At 43.1% G+C, this 18300-nt stretch overlaps 1 protein-coding gene across 1 annotated transcript in view; it reads right to left on the bottom strand.

Moving 5' to 3' along the window:
- Positions 1-585: 585 nt before the first annotated feature.
- LOC144770364 (uncharacterized) overlaps positions 586-18300 on the bottom strand; it is a 53747-nt gene continuing 36032 nt past the window's right edge. The window contains exon 2 of the mRNA XM_078654832.1: positions 586-2856. Within this exon, the coding sequence (XP_078510958.1) occupies positions 1247-2647 (1401 nt within the window). The 5' untranslated portion in view covers positions 2648-2856 and the 3' untranslated portion in view covers positions 586-1246. The remainder of the gene's footprint in view (positions 2857-18300) is intronic.

Consider the following 18300-nt stretch of genomic DNA (forward strand, 5'->3'; position numbering starts at 1 on the left):
GTGGCATTTCAACTGCTTTGAGCAGGAAAGATCAGATATTAGGACATACACACACAATTATGGGGTGGTCATAAAAAGGTACTAGAAACCATCAAGGCCAGGGACTAGAGAGCAATGTGTCTATAATGAGAAAATAATTCTATACGGTGAGGACACTCACTGAGCTGGCAAATGGGACAAGTTGAACTAAAGTTCTGCTGCTTTTGGACTATGGAGTAGTTGGAGGGAGGAAGCGGTAGTGTATTCCTGGTGAATCATATTGCTTTTAAGGTTATCTTGTGATAGAACGCCTTTAGGAAATAAACACAGTCGAAAGTCTCTAACAGTTAAAGATACAAGAAGAATCAAGAAACAAGATTATAAACAGTTCTAGCCAGTTATCCTTTATCCCCGAGTAACATATGGAATAAAAAAAAACAAATAAAACAAACTTCCTAAAATGAAATTTAAAAATATTAAAACAATCAAATCCGCCCAGGCAATGACAAATATTTATCAACTTATAACCTCCTGATACACTCGCATCTGTTCTGAATCTGCGTCTGGATTCTTTACCTTGCTCTGTAACAAAATTAAACTTCTTCATGAACTAATAATAATATTTATTGACTATGATGCATTGGTAAAACTGGAAAAGATGAAGAGGAAAAGACAGAAAGATTGAAACAGTATTCCATAGAGCCATCATCTGGATTGTGTTTTGTTTGAATGCCCTAGAGTGATTACTGACATACCTTCTAAATACAAGTCAATGTGTGCCTACATAGTATCTTTTCCATTTCAGGTACTCACAAAGACCTTCAAATAGGTTTCCTTAAGTGAAGAAGCCCAAATCACTGGGGCAACATTTTGACTAAGACTTTATAGAGATATCAGGTGGCTAGCCTAAGTAAAATTTCAGGTGCCCTTCGGCGAACTGTCAGGGAGCAATCACTGGAATTAAGCAACTGTTGCTTGTTCACATTTTGTATTTGCTGCTCAAACTGGTAGATCCAGTGTCCTAGTGTTAACTTTAGGAGGTCCATCAACTGTGTCTCAGGGACATAAAGTGGCAAGCCCAAGGAGACAATCTGTGGAAATGGCGAGCAGAGTTTGGAAACCATTCACGTATGGTTCTAAACTAAGAGCCATATGCACCAGGCACCACTTTGTTCCCATCCCCATTTTAATAAGATACAAAAACACCAACTCTAATCAAAGTCTTTAGATCCCTTCAACCAGGGAATGATAGCAGTAACCATCCCCATCAGTCACTTACATACTCTGTAAAACTCTCTAACAGAGGCTGTTTCTGGTGCTTGCGCTCCACATGGCGGAGAAGAGTGTTCCGTTCACCAAAGCGCATATGGCACATCTCACACTGAAAGGGCCTTTCCCCGGTGTGCACCCGGTGGTGGTGAGCCAGCTCACCTGTATCGCGGAAGCTACGCTGACAGATCTGGCACTCATATGGCTTCCCAACAGTGTGAGTGTACTTGTGGCGCTCTAGGTGGGAGGTGCGCTTAAAAGCTTTGCCACAAGCATCACAGACATAAGGCTTCTGCTGCGAATGAGTTATGCTGTGCCGCTGCAAGTAGGAGAGATATTCAAACACCCTTGAGCAGATGGGGCATCTGTACATCTTGCGGGGTGCGGAGGAAACGTCTGTGCTGCCACTGGAACTGCTGGTGCCAACAGCACCTGGCAAGACACCCGGATCCTTTACGCTGCTTGGCTTGGGCTCCTCGACTAACACAGTGTAGGGCATACCTTTGCTATCAATAAGTAGGAACCTACGGTACTTTGAGGGTTCCATAATCTCAACCTTTGTAGTGCACTGGGTAGCAGATTTTCCTGGTTCTGTGACTTCCATGTCAGTTCCTTTCCCACGATACTGAGAATCCTTTGAATCTCTTGTCCTACATAGATTTATAGGCTTCAGATCTCCCATTGTATTACTCTTGAAGCTGTGCTGCTCCCCCCTACCAAAATTAACAGTGTCAGAGGACGTCCTGTGCAACTCAAGGGAATTGTTAGAAAGTGTTTGACGTTCATCTAAGACAGACCTGTGAACAATATTGTCTTTTTTCACTGAAGGTGTAATCCTATTGACCAGGTGGCTCTGGAAAGTCTCACTGGAAAGACAGGGTTTCTCCAAAATATTAACATGACATCTATGGTCTGAAACTAGGTTTGGAGAACTAGAAACACGCCCATTAAGGTTCTTCGGCAAAACAGTATGGCGTAAGAGGGGTGGAGGGCTTTTTGAAATGATGCTGCAGTTTCGCAGTTTCTGAGCACTGGATGTTAATGATGAACCTGGCATTGAGGTTGGGGTGTGAAGTCGATGCACTGGTGTTTTCATCTGAGCTGGCCACTTCAGACCTAAATGCTGGGCTCTTTCAAAGATTTCGGAGCCAGGGTCATATCTGTTATGCTCCATCTTCCGTCTAGGCTTCAGGTGCTCCGATCTCACGGACGTCCACACCCTCAAACCCGTTGTATCTCTTCCCCTTGAAATTTCAGTTGTAGATGGGCGTATCCCATTTTGAGCCAGCCCATGCTTCTGAGAAGTCTGCCACTTAGTGTCTGAGCGATGATGAATCATTGTTCCACATGTTCTGGCTTGCACAAGGGAGCCATTTTGTTTCCCTGTTGACTCTTCCATACTCCAACTCCTTCTTAATTATTCTACAGTTGTTCATTTGTCAACATGAATACCTGCTGCAGTTTCAATTCTAGTCTCAGTTGTCCAACTGGCTGGTAGGGTGTGTATTTATCCCTCCTGCACTGGGTGGCACTCTGGTTTCTATACGCGAGGGCATTGTTATTAGCATCCATTGATAGGGTATGGAAAATGCTGTTGATGGATGACACCTAGTAAGAAAAAAAGATCAGTATTAGGTCAAGTGGCAATGTATCACGCAATCCATTTTGAATAGCCAGGCAAGATGCACACAGAACATTCTGGAACAAAGCTATCACAAACGTGGGTGTTTAGTAACTAGTGAGCCAATGTTTCTTCACAAGTAGTTACCAATAAAAGTGTGGCCAACAGTTATCTACAAACATGGATACTAGCAAGAATAGTATGTGATATGCGTGAGCTTTAGTGATGTATGATCATCTCTAGACAGAAACTGTAAATTATAAGAGAAGCAGCCTCGTGTTCCAATAAAATTTGGGTTTGTTCATTCATCTGTATATTACCAATCAATACTGTTTGGCCTTTGTATACAAAAATACAAAACTTTAAATCAGAAATAAAAAAGAGAAAATAAAAGTGACATGCCTATGAGATAGATGCATCATACTTGATCTATTAGGAGGGGGCTTCTGTTAGGTTAGTCAGTTTTATATATATCTTAACAAGAATTTACTCAAGTTGATAAGGGCACTGTAGATTGATAATCCATGTGTTATGTGCGGAAAGCAAGGGTTTACTTACTCAAAGGAATATAACAGAGAGTTCTTAAAAAGTAGAAGACCAAATATAAAGCAAACCATTCATATCAATCATATAAAAAATACATATGCCTATATTTGTAATGCTGCAAGACAACCACAGACTAATAATGGAATGCCAACTATATTTTATTAAAGAAATGTTGGAGCCTTTAAAAATGTTCATTATACAGAATTCATAAATCTTCATATTATCGTGTTCTGCAATGAGGAACAACCACAAGGGCAAACAGGCAAATTCTTTAAAAAAAAATTTGCATTGTTCACCATCACCATCAACCTTGTCAATAAAAATCTGTGGTTCTTGTTAGTAAAGCAAATAAGGTAAGGTTTAATACCAGGAGAAGTACATATCATATTATAATTTGAGAACGTGGATTACCCAGATAGAATATGCAGTCTCACAGCAGTGCACTTAAACAATATTTGACTATTGCATTCAGAAAAACTAGGAGAAAGTCTCTGGTTTGGTGGTAAAAAAAAAAAAATCAGGATAGCTCAAAAGTACAGGTGTTTTTAGTAATATGAATGGAATTTAAAGAATTTTTAGACAGTCAGTTGAAACTAACGGTTGAAAAAGGTTTCCTTTTTATTCCATACCTTTAAACATAATGGTAATAGCTGGAGTTTGATCAAATCGTTGATGTAGTCAAGCCCCACTTCTGTATGACAAATACAAGTAACAGTTGTAGGTGGAACAGCCAACACTCTTCTTATGAAGCCATTCTCAGCCCTCTGTATATGTGGATAGTCCCTAATGTCCCACAGGCCGGCCCAATAAATAGTAATGTAATGGCATTTTATGTTATTTACCGTCAGAAGCGTTCTAGTTGGTTTTCTACCGAGTCTGGAAGCAAAACTGAAAACAGACTCAGCATTGCTTGCTAAGGCCCCAGCTTTGGCAATACTCAATGGACTCCAACTGAAACTATCAACAAATAAAGCTCCCAAATACACGAATGAAGGGATAGCACAGATTTTCTTATGGTTGACATTTGAAGAAGTGACTTTCTGCTTGTTGGAGCCATCAATCATGATGTGTGTCTTATCCCGATTAACCTTCAGGTCTAAATTAGCCATAAATGAACAGAATTGGTTTAGCAGTCGCTGAAGTCCAGTTGCGGTCCTGGCAAGAAAGACTGTCATTGGTGTATAACAATGCCAGAACAGGACACTCTCTTACCTGGGAAATTGTAATCATAACTGAGCAAATATTGCTCTTACCATTTATATACAGACTAAAAAGAAAAGGTGCCAGTACACGCCTTTGACACACACCCCTTTGTAATATAAACACCTGTGTGGTCTCCTCGCCTTGCCCACACTGCCGGTTACCTCAAAATAAAGTTCCCTCAAAAAGGTGACAATATTTGATTCCACCCCTATTTTGGTCATAATCTGCTGTACTTGTTATTTTAATGTATGTATTCTTGTGCTTTTATGGTCATTTTTATATGTACCGAATAAAGCTTCATGAATTGAATTGAGTCATAATGTTCCAAAGTTTAGATCGATTTACAGAATCGAACACTGAACTGAGATCCATGAAGCATCCCCTCGTTAGCTGCTGTGTATTTATTTATCAACGGGTAGCGGTTGAGGCACTGCTCAATCGTGTCACTACCAGTGTGAAAACCAAATTTTACATCTTGTTATGTTGTGCCCAAGTTTGTAAGCATTCTAATAATACCCTGCCCATTATTTTTGCTGTACAATTCAAGTTTCTTTTTATTTATGGTTTCGGAACTCAGATGAGATCCACATAAAAATGTAAACAATTAAATACATTTACATATAATCATGGATAAAATACAAAATAGAAATTTACATTTCCGACCTTTTAATATAAAACTAAGAAAGTTTTGAAAAAGTTAAAATGTTTATAACAAAATATTTCATTAGGGGGGTTATAAATGGCATCTAAAAAAGAAATAGCAGAGGAAATACCTAATTGGAGACACATAGGTCTCAGCCACTTTCGCCTGAACGCAAGTAGAGCCGGGCACACAAAGAGGACATGATTAATATCCTGAATTGAATTATTACAAAGGTCACATAAAGCTGAGGAGCTGTACCATCTGGACATCAAAGAATTCAACAGAAGTATATCCTGCCTCAATAAAAAGAAGAATCGCCGTACTCCATGGTGGAGATTCCAGGTGACATATGGTTGGGCTATTCTCATTTGGCAGGTATTTATGGCCAGATAGACGCCTTTTTTCAAGGTACAGGATTCCCTGTCCAACCTGAAGCTTAATTCCCATGAGGCCAACTTCAGGGTGGATTTCAACTGATATGTGGATAAAGTAAATAGAACCGATTCATCAAGTTGAAGGAGATCAACTGGAGTTCTAATTTTTTTTACAATTGACGAGTAATCTTTAAAGTTTCCAAGCAGCTCAGTTTTTAAAATATATCTTAGAGTACCTCGGTCCCCCTGTGCAAGATTAAAAACCCAGCGCACTATACCCGCTAAACCTTGAACCCAACTACTACGTAGGTCGAATTCCAGTCTAAGTGCGGCTGTAGAGCTCGCAGTATTAACCATAGTAAGACTACGCAGAATTTTGCCTTCCGTAGAGTTTAAGAGACCCCAAGTTTTTATATCAACTATTTCCGTGCCATATAGTAGTGATGCTGGGATTTTTGCTCGATATACCTCCAACAAGATAGCAAAGTGCCGTCTGCCAGTAGCCTTATAAAGAGAGACTAGACTTTTACCTTGAATAATTGTTTTCCGCGTATTATTGGCTATATGAGCCTTCTCACTTAAATTGCCCGTAACAACTTTTCCGAGGAAGACATAAGATTGTACCACTTCCAATCTTTGTCCTCCCACGGACCATGGGAAATTCACGTCTTTCAACTTTTTCCTACCCGTCATGCACATTACTTTGCTTTTTGAGACGTTTATCTTCAGGTGGTGTGCCTCGGCATATTTATGAAGAGCGTGCAGACGGTTATTTAGACCTTTAGGTGTTAAGTCTAGGATCAATATATCGTCTGCATACATTAAACAAACAATTGGGACACCCCCCAACACCGGAGCTATTCCTTCACTTGCAGACCAAACATGGGGAAGATCGGTTATGTAAAGGGAAAACAATAAGGGGGCCAATAAACAGCCTTGTTTTAACCCACTAGCTGTTGTGATTACTTGAGAAAGACCTCTTTCCCTACCTAACAATACTCTGCACCAGGTATCCGAATGTAAGGCTTGAGTTAACTCCAGGAGAGTGGATGGCATGCCAAGGTTTGATAATTTCCTCCACAGCAAAGATCGATCTACTTTATCAAATGCTGTGGAGAAGTCTATAAAGGCGCCATAAACTCTCCCACCACGAATCTTAACGTATTTCTCTGTTATGACCTGCAATGCCGTCAAATTGTCTAGAGTACTATGTCTTTGCCTAAACCCAGTCTGCTCAAAGGGCAAAATTTCATCCCTAGACACCCAATCATTAATTAATTTAAGAATACATTTTGTAAAAACCTTGCCTATGGCATCCAGAAGAGCAATTTGACGATAATTATGTGGCATATTACGAGCTCCCTTCTTAAAAAGGGGGACTAATATGCTCCCCCTCCAAGAGGGGAGAACAGTTTTACTAGAGAAACAGAAGTTAAAAACTGGGAATAGAATTTTACTCCACATCTTACTATGTTGTTTTATAACCGAGATGGGGAGCTCATCCGGACCCATTGCACCAGAAGAGCGCAGGCCCTTAATAGCTAGTTCAATGTCATTTTCGGACGGTGGTCCGTAAAGGAAATTGTCCACTTGTGATCTACTGTTTTCATGGACCCTACCATTACTAGCATATAACTTCTCGATATACTCAACCCAAATATGCTCTTCGATGGGGATTGGGAGAGGTCTGGATCTTAATCCACATCCCTCCCCAATTATTGACCAAAATATCCTAGCTTGACCCTTATATGCTGCCTCCCGAAGTTTAATCCAAAGGGCATCTTCTTTCCCCCTTTTTAATTTAGCCTTCATCCTATTCCTCCGTCTTCTCAATAGGACTATTCTGTGATATCTTTCGGGGGTATATAGGAGGTATTGCTCTCCTACCAATTTATTTATTTCAATATTAAGATGTCGAAGACAGCTAGGGGCTGCTTTAGGATTTTTTATTTCTTTGCAATAGAATTGCTGTACAATTAATTAATGATATTGGCCGATAACCTCAAAGTACCTTCTTAAAGATGCTACAATGATTGCATGTGACCACACTTTGGGAGGGCCGGTATTCACAATGGCCTTCAGTACATTAGTAAGATGATGGTCCCACAAAGGCATATTTTCTTCAGAAGGTTCCACAAGAGCTACATCTGTCCCTGGGGCCTTACCACCAGGTCATCTGTTTATTTGCTCCTACAACATCTTCTACTACTATTTTAAGGCCAGGGGAAGAAGAGACACCTAGGGGAGAAGGGTCGCCATAGTACGGCTTACTACCGTCTATCTCCTCTTGTTGGACTGTGTCAGAATAACCCTGGTAAAATGTCTAATCCAATCATCAGGACTGATCATGTTGTCTAGGCTTATGTTGGGAGAGACATTAAATATCACTGATGAACAATCCGTCAAAGCATTGTATTCTTTTTGAGAGTACTTGAAATAACTAGAGCTTGATAAGCTGCATCGTGCATCCCTTTTCGAGCCATTAAAGCTTCCTTGTACTCCTACCTACACCCTCGAACAATATCAGACTCTCTAGGAACTGTTTTCAATGCTCTAAATAAATAGCTTTGTGCCTTTGAACAGTTTGTATCATACCATCTGGCATAGTTCTTCCTGTATAGCCTAAACAGGATGGTGTACAGACTTCTAGCTCTATTACAAATTGTACCAAAGCTAGCAACTATATCTCCAGGGTCGCTGTTCTCAAAAAGACACATTAAGAAGTCAGTGTAGCCGGCACCGACAAGGTCAGAGAGAAATGTATCCTTGTCAATTTTGTTCCAACTCACTAGTACATCCCTATTTCAGGTACAGACCAACGGTACAGGATTCTTTTCAACTTGCATCGTAACAAACCGAGAGTTATCAACAGTAATTGCTAAAGAATTGTTGTCACTATGCGTATTTTCTGTGACTATGCAGTAATTTATCCAGCTCTGGAGATTAAATGACAACAGTATAAAATGAATTATGCCGACATAAGTAGGGCCTCAGCATTGGGTCCACAGACAAAGAGTCAAAAGAAAAACGCAAGTGAAATTTCATTAGAAGTAAAGTAAATTACGAGCATCACCATATAAACTGTGACACAAATGTGTGAGGGCATCCCCTTCAGGACCCATTAACCCACCTGATCCAGTGGCAGACAACTGGCAGTGACGTACATTGAATTTATCCATCCAAATAAGAGAAAAAATTACCATTATGGCTATTAAAACAGCGTTCAAGATCCTCATATAAAGTATTGACAATGTACAGATTGTTCGAATTAAAGTTATTAGAAAAATGTATTAATAATAATTTACACGGGCAACAATTTAAATTTTCCTAGCTATTGAGAAGGAAAGTTTCAAATCTATTAAGGACGCGGAGGCAGGGATTATGCTTACCTCATTTTATTACTCATCAGCCTTAACCCCTTCTCTGCGCCGCGAATTCCGCCGTGGAGGGGGGGGGGGGGGGAGGGCATTATGGGGTGGGCATGGCGCTCCGGTACTTTACTTATGACGGCTCCACGCCATCATGAGTCACGGGCGGCGTGTGCTCATGACGTTGTGGAGCCGTCATGACCCCGCCCACTCACTAATTTGCCCGCACAGGCGGGGAATTAGTGCTGTGTGGGCGGAGCGGCATGACGGCTCCACGCCGTCATGAGCACACGCCGCCCGTGACTCATGACGGCGTGGAGCCGTCATGCACACAGAAAGGGTTAAACTAACATTATACTCAAAGACTACGTTCCCATGAGTCTTTGCCAAAATCAATAGAACCACCACGAAAAATGTCCCATATAAATGGCATCAAGAAACAGAACTTCCTCTTTCTTTGTGAGAAACATCCTGATCCAGGCATTTCTTTTAGAAGTCTTGCTTTTGCTCTGAACCAATAAAAAAAAAAACATGGAAAAAAAGGGCTCTACTAATATGATAACATAATCCAAAGCATGGCATAGATATAATACGAAGGCACAAGACGTTTATCAAATTTAAGCAAACATCAATAGGCAAACCTTGACATCAATTATTCAACAATATTTCATCTATAGGGATCACATTATACTCATCCCAAAATTCGTAATCCTCATCTGACAAAGGGAGGGTCATACTACAACTCTGTTTGGGTGGTATAATCCTAGCTTCCTCATTCTTAATAGAATTTAAACTTTCCTTCACGTAGCTAGGAAATTTTATGTTCTATATGAGGACCAGAGGCTCAGATTATGCTACTTTAAAGCTGGTTGACAACCAGTGCAGCCATGCTTGGAATGGGCTTAAAGTAGAAAGTCTTAAACGTGGAGTCTGATGACCAATCCGCTGCTGAGAGAATCTGTTGCAGTTGCCCCCTGCCCCCAGGAGGAAGGCCTCCAAAACCATTGCTCCCCTGGTGGAGTGTATCCCAAACGTTGACGTATCCACCCCATCTTCCTGTAACACCTATCGCACCCAACGGGTGATGGGGATTGCTGAAACCACTGTGAAAGGCTTCTTGAGCAATATAAAAAGTTGGGCTGTTCCCTTAGGACTCATACGCTCTCAAGCAGCGCACAACATATAATTTGGGGTGATCCGGAAAAGCAAAGTAGTGAACCAGTCTGGTATTGGACTTAGTACATCTAGAGATGGTGAAAGAGGCCCCATCCGGAGTAAACATACACGTTGTAATATCTAGTGCGCAGGCATTTGATACCCTCTTACAAGAGATGAGGCCTAACAACATTGCCAACTTACCTGTTCATTCCTTACATGATGGGTATTGATTATTCTGCTAAGACTGAAGCATTCTTAGTCCTATGTTAACGTCCCATAGGTAAGAGGATTTCAGAACAGGAGGAAAGGACAGACGAATGCCCCCAAAAGGCAGCAGACGAGGGGATGTTCCCTCTCTGGAATGTCATGGAGAGGTAGGTGTGCCGCTAAAATTGGTGAGCAACATGCGTTGATCATGTGAAATACCAACTTTTTACCTGGCAATTCATACAAGAAGTTAATATTTACTACATCTGTACCCACGGGATCAAGGTCTCTTCGCAGATACAAGTGAGATCATCTACGCCAAGCAGAGGCATATCTCTTGACCGTAGTGTCAGACGATGCATGTCTGATGAAAGTGGAAGCCTCAGTCAAAAGGCCTAGGACTTCCCAACATCCCCTGTAATCCTCCAAGTCATTAGCTGGAGACCCCAGTCCTGCACCAGTTGGTGCAAGTTGCTATGGGGATCCGTCAGCAGATGTGTCGTCTGGGGAACAGCAATTAGAAAATCCAGGCAAAGTTCCAGAAGACATGATATCATACTAGTGACTTTAAGAGATGAATCCCTAGGATCACCTCAGCCTTCTGGCATCAGACCAGTGCTGTGAGACGAGCGGTCATGGAGAAAGGAGGGAATGCATACCCCTGAATCTGACACCTGTCTTGCAGGAAAGCATTCTTTGCTTCTGCCATCGGATCCAGACGCCAGCTGAAATAACGTAGGAGTTGATTTAGTCTCGACGCAAATAGGTCGACTTGACATGGGCCTAACTGTTCCATAATCTTCTGAAACAATGCACATTCCAGTTTCCATGCATTGTAATCTTTTAAATGTCTGGACTGCCAATCTGCAGTTTGAATTTCCCTGATCGGTACTCCGCTGTCACTGACAATTTGTTCTCCAAGCAGTGATTCCAAAAGTCCCTTGCCAGATCCACCAGGAACTTGGATCGAGTCCCCCCCCCCCCCCGGGAGAGTTGATATATCTCACTGCCAACACATTGTCCATCTTTAAGAGAATAGAGCAGGGCACTTTGTCCTGCGCACTGCGAAGAGCCCTGCCTCAATTTCCAGACAACTGATGTGGAGAGCCTCCTTCTGACCACTTTCCTGTAGTAATATCTCCAAAGCGCGCATCCCATCCTTACTGACTGGTATTGGATTCTATTACTAGATCCAGCGTGGACCTGAAACTGGCTTTGCCATTCCAGGCGTACATATGGTCGAGCCACCATTGTAGTTCCATACGGGCCTCTGGAGTGAGGGAGACATCCTGAGCATACGTCAGGCCCCTCATGCGATGCTGTGCGTTCAAACGTTGAAGGGCCCGGTAGTGTAGCGGTCCTGGGAAAATCGCATGTATGGGCGAGGACAGTAGTCCCACAATTCTGGCTAAATGTCGAAGTGAGAACGTCTCCTTCCCCAGCGTCTTGAGCATTTCTTGACGAATGAGAAGCATCTTCTTTTGGGGTAATCAAAGTGATTGCGTCACTTAAAGCCCAGAAAGGGCATCTGTTGGGCCGGGATGAAACTCCGATTTTTGAATGTTCATGAAGAATTCTAGGTTCTGAAGGAGGGACAGAGTCATCTGGAGTTGAGCCGCCAGCTTGGCCCAGTCCTGGTGCATTGGCAGGATGTAATCCAGATAGACTATCAGTCGAACTCCCCGTGCCCATAACCATTCCATGACCAGCCTAAGTACCGTGGTAAAACACCATGTGCAGAGGACAGACCGAACGGAAGGCACAAGAATTTGAAGATCTGTTCGCCCACTCGAATTGTAGAAAACGTCTGTTGGGTGGGAAAATGGGGATGGTCAGGTATGCGTCCTTTAAGTCGAGTCACACTAGCTAATCGTTGGTTAAGAGAATGTCTCTCAGGAGGTGGATCCCCTCCATTTTGAAATGGCGATACACCACACTGGTTGAATTCTTAGATTTATCACCAGCCGGAAGCCCTGGTCTTTCTTTTCTACAAGCAAGATGTTGCTCAGAAACCCCCTGGAGTGCAGGGAGAAATGAGTTATAGCGCCTTTGTCTACGTGTTCGGCCACCTCTTTGTCGTCTTCAGAGAAGACCAATGGCCTGGGGAAATTGCGTTGAGGACGACGTCTGTGGAACTCTATGTTGTACCAAGTCACCATCTGCAGTACTCATGCGTCCCTTGTGATCGTTTCCGAATATTTCCGGAACCATTGCAGCCTGCAATGTAGGGAAGAAGGGAAATTGCTTATCTGTGGTACCTCCTGGTGTGTTACCTGCTCTGCGAATGGCTACTTTACCTCCCCAGCCTCTGCCGCATCATCAGGAGGGGTAGAACCCTCTGAACCTCTTATGACCTGCCACTGGATGGATCGACACCTTTGGAGTTTGTTGGGATTGGAAGGATACGCAAAGCCGGAGGAGCACCTCCTATCTCTTCCGACCCCTCCAAAAATGAAAATCTATCAACTGTGCTTCCTAGGTTATCAGTTTTATGAGTGCAGCTCCCATGAGCAGCACTTGCAGCAACTGAAGTAGGGATTGGTGTTGTAAACAGGGTAGTGATGTAAAGTCCCTGGGGTCTAACTCCATCTTATGTACGACCCGACTCCAACTGCGGCCATGGAAGTCGTCATCTTCCTCAACTTAGACAATGGTATCCGCCATATTCATAGATTAATGCAGAATCATTGCCACGTCTGCCTTTTAACACAGATATCAACAGACCTTATCTTTGAGAGAACTGTGATATCCTCAAGATCTCCGATTAATGACACAGATACAGCATCTAAGGCGACATTTGTCTGTGTAAAATGTCCTCTCCTCACCATGTCAAGGATCACTGAGAAAACGTACAGATCTATTACCAAAATATTGTAGCCTGAATTGATGTCCGTTAGTCTTATATGTCCACAAGGAGAAGTCTGAAACACATACCTTGATACACATAATCTATGCCAGACATTCTAAACGTATGCCTGAAACTCCAATCTATGATAATATTTAGTAAATAAGGACTGTCACCTAACCACTTGTCTCACCTACTGTCAGCACACTTCACGGATAATACATCTCGACTGAAGCGAATAACCACGCACCAAAGAAAGACAGACTGACTGCTACCGCAGTGAGTGTGCACCCTTCTGGGGAACACTGTCTGCACAGCTCTGCTGACAAAGACAGCATTTGCTGTCTACAAGGTATGCAGTGCCCCTTTTCTCCTATGAAACTCTAGACTGAAAGTTGCTCTGCCTATCATGCTCTCATAGTATAGCGCATAGAAGTAGGCATTAGGATGTAAGGTTCTAGATAACATTTTAAATGACATTTTAACAATGCTGGAAATCTTAATCTTGTTCTCTTTATTCATAACAGGTCTAGTTGCTTGTTTGATACTATTCTGTGTAACTGTTTTAGATGTACTAAGAAACAGATTGTTCTTGTAGTAATAAATACTTTTAATGTAAAAGTGTTCATTCTTCTTAAATACAGTGTGTGTGTGTTATTGTGCAAAAACGAAATAAGGTTTGTTACTGTCTTGATGGTGCCCTGTTCCCTTCATGAGATTGTTAGTAACCCAAAAGCAATACCTCTATATCAATTGCACATAGAGTAGAGTTGGTGAGTCTACAATAACTTGTCTTTCTCATTCATTCTGGTGTAGTGGACCAAGTTCACCCTCATCACCGGTGGGTGGGAAAGCACCCATATACCCTATACCATATATCAGGCCGATCCGAAGTGCCAGGTAGGGTAACCTTGCTTAGATGTCAATTAAGGCGATCAAGACGTGATAGGGGGTGAAAACCTATTGGCAACTGGAATAGAGTATGTCATTGGGGTGGAGGGACACATACTGTGGCAATCTATTGGACTTAAAAAAAAATACCTTATGGGAGCAATTGAATCCTACTATTAACACTCAAATGGTTAAGCCTTTTCAGAATGTTACACACAAAAATGTATTTTTCAAATTAATGACAATACATTCACTGTTGTCAGGTTTGGGCCAATTTCCCACCCATGAAACTCGCTGCACCATATTGATCTTATCATGCACCTGCCCAAAGCTGCCCAACTCACATTATGCTAGTGGACCACCTTATTCTCTAGTTGATCGTAGGTCTCCGATAAATCCAGCCTCGGGGGAGATATTCCTTTTAGGACTATTGTATACGGTGTTGTATCTGGAAGCAGGTGCAAAGTGATTAAACCTACTCCCCCCCACCCCCCATTATTTGCTGCCTATTTGTAGAGGGCACATGTACAGGATTAACACATTCACCAAATTGGTTGATACAGATTGTCCTTAGGGGTGATTAGAGGACAGATACAAGTCCAAGGGATGGGAAACAACTTGAGTTTTGGCTGAAGACTGATCTCACAGGTGTTAATGTTGGGCACATTAAGACACCATTGCATTGGAGCTTATGTACAAACATCTATTGTCACAGTACTAGTAGATAGTGCTACAGGTGATTTAAGACCCATGACTAGATTCTCCAGAGAAACTAGCTTATCTAGGATGATATTCATAAAGGCATTTAACCGATTCTACATCAAGGTAAGTTTAGTTATTAAATCGAAATTCACAGTGGCCCCCGCTGCCACCTCAGATTCAGCATCTGTTTGTATATTAGGAGTCAGTTTACCCTTTAACGCTGAGGATGTTTTCTTTTTACCCAACGGGAGCAAACGCAGCATGTCTGATGCAATTATACGAATAGTCTCATCATCCGGGGGGGGGGGGGGGGGGGGGGGGATTTCATTACTGTGCTCAGGCGTTCCTCAACTGTGCCAATTTGTTCCTCAAGAGACCCCATTCCATTTGTAAGGTAACTTACTATGGAATTTGCCAATGGCTTTTCCTTGTTGTTAGTCATACATTGCCTTCTGACCATTGCTGTAATTTTCCCAGCATAACATGTCTTGTGGTCAAAGAAGGGCAAAAAAGAAATTATACCAAGGGTTGTGGCCCAGCCCAGTCTCCTACGGCCGCTGATGGGCACAGAGGGGCCCACTCTTTGCTCAGTCTATGCCCAATAACAAACCCGGGTACGCCCCACACTGTGGGGGCTGCAGCGTCTTTTCAACACCCTCACAGCATGTCAAATGATTACCCCCAACACCTGGCGGTAAACAAACAGTATCTGTTAGCCTAATGTCAATTCGCAGAGGATTGCAAAAGGACTTGCAACATTAATATAAAGTAAACAAACGGGTCGCTATTTTGACTCTCTTCAAGAAGCTACGAACATAGGGATGGTGGCCTGCAATGAACAGCAGATCTCCATTCCGGAGTTCCGGTTCTCAAATGGGAACCATCCCTCCGACACCCTGTAACCCCTCTAATCCTGAAATTACTCTTGTCTAAGAAAGGTAGCTTCCACATTATGAATCAGATGGCATTTAAGTAGGGTGGCGGATTCGGATTAATGGTTCGCGACTGCTACTGCTATTTATACATGACGTTGCAAATCGTAATTAGGAGGGGACACCTATTTCATGACTCAATCCTAATTCCAATTTGAAATAAATCACAGAACCCTTTTTGCAGAAACACTTCTTCAACTTGCAAAAGGGGCCTTGTACTTCATAAAAAGGAATTTTGGAGTGATAAATCTGGTGTTACTGCAAATTGCAGGCTAGCAGCCTGCAGCCTCCTTTTGTACAGGACACCCATATTATTGTATTGGTTATGGTCGCTGCTGTTCCTATTCACACCGGGCTATTGCGTCTCCCCAACTTTATTATTTCCTTCTACCCTAGTTCCACTGTAGTTGTGTTTCATTCTATCCCTTGAAGCCTTCTGAAGTTTTTTATTTTGTTCTTCTCTTCTTTTGCAGTTGGTTACCGTTTTCTCCTTAATCCCCTCGATTCAGAGGAAGTGTTTTGGGAATTCTGCTGCACTCAGCAAGGAGCAATCTGTAGGGGAGTCTGTACTCTAGTCTCTCTATAGCCACACATATGATTTTGGGTATCTTTGCCTTAAATTAAATCTCTTGCTGTACTATCCCAAACTATAGTTGCATCTGTGAACTGCCTATGCACTGAGGGAGATGAAAAATTACTCTTAATAGTTTACATTGAGGAAAATAAAAAATAAGTGCCATTCTACCCCATAAAACAAACTGACTATACTTGATTGCTGTTAAAAACTTTATCCTGATAACCCTTTGGTACATCTTCTGCTGAGGGGCTAAAAATGTTGTGTTTAGTCAGCACGAAGCAAAAGTTCATGTTGCAGAATTATTTTTTAAAGTACATAAATCATAAATTGTAGCTGGGAGCAAGCTTATACATCAACTAGCCTCATCGGTATTTGTATGTGGCTGTTAAAGATAACAAGCATTTACAATGCAATGACATTTTCATTTATTTTTTTGTTTTTAAAACATAAATAAATGGCATTGTCATTTACAATGCCAATAGCTTAATCGCTCGCAAATGCAAGACCTATTGCATTTGCACACACACAACGCCACCCACCCACACATAGAGAGCCACCCACACACACAGAGCCACCCACCCACACACAGAGCCACCCATACACACACACAGAGCCACACACAGACAGAGCCACCCACACACACAGAGCCACACACACACACACAGAGCCACCCACACACACACACACACACACAGAGAGCCACCTACAAAAAAAGCTACCCAGAGCCACACACACACACAGACAGAGCAACCCACACACAGACAGAGCCACCCACACACAGACAGAGCCACCCACACACAGACAGAGCCACCCACACACAGACAGAGCCACCCACACACAGACAGAGCCACCCACACACAGACAGAGCCACCCACACACAGACAGAGCCACTCACACATAGAACCCCTCAGGCAAGACCGACAACAGAAAAACCTCATGGTTCACAGACGCCCTCAAAGAATCAAAGAAATCCTGCCGGACCCTCAAAAAAACCTGGCGCCACGATCGGACCACAGGAAACATGACAGCCCTCAAAAACGCCACCCGCAAACACCACCAGCTGATCCGCACCACCAAAAGGACATCATTCAAAGAGCGACTAGACAACAACACCCACAACAGCAAGGAACTCTCCAGCATCGTCAAAGAGCTCTCCAACCCCAGCACCAGCAACAACAACATCACACCGTCACAAGACCTCTGCTACTCCCTCGCCACATTCTTCCACCGTAAGATCGCAGATATACACGACAGCTTTGGACCCCATTCTCCGCCTCCAGCAACCGAACCAACGACCCCCACCACTACCATCAGCGCTTGGACCCCCATCAGTACTGAAGACACCACGCACGCCATGAACACCATCCACTCCGGATCCCCCTCGGACCCATGTCCCCATCACATCTTCAACAAAGCTGACAACATCATCGCACCCCACCTCCGGAACGTCATAAACTCCTCCTTCACGTCAGCCACCTTCCCTGAAAGCTGGAAGCACGCCGAAATCAACGCCTTTCTGAAAAAACCCACAGCGGACTCCAAAGACCTCAAGAACTTCCGCCCCATCTCTCTTCTTCCCTTCCCAGCTAAGGTCATCGAGAAAACCGTCAATATACAGCTGACTACTTTCCTCGAGACAAACAACTCACTCGACCCATCACAGTCCGGATTTCGAGCCAACCACAGCACCGAGACCGCCCTCATCGCAGTCACCGACGACATCAGGACCCTGATGGACAACGGAGAAACAACCGCCCTCATTCTCCTAGACCGCAGCTTTTGACACTGTCTGCCACCGCACCCTGATAACCCGCCTCTTCCACACCGGGATCCAAGGAGAGGCCCTGGAATGGATCACCTCCTTCCTCTCCGACAGAACCCAGAGAGTCCGCCTCCCTCCCTTCCGCTCAACGGCCACCAAGATCATCTGCGGCGTACCCCAAGGCTCCTCGCTCAGTCCAACACTCTTCAATATCTACATGAGC

Source organism: Lissotriton helveticus, chromosome 7 (assembly GCF_964261635.1).
Source record: "Lissotriton helveticus chromosome 7, aLisHel1.1, whole genome shotgun sequence".
In the NCBI taxonomy this organism is placed as follows: domain Eukaryota; kingdom Metazoa; phylum Chordata; class Amphibia; order Caudata; family Salamandridae; genus Lissotriton; species Lissotriton helveticus.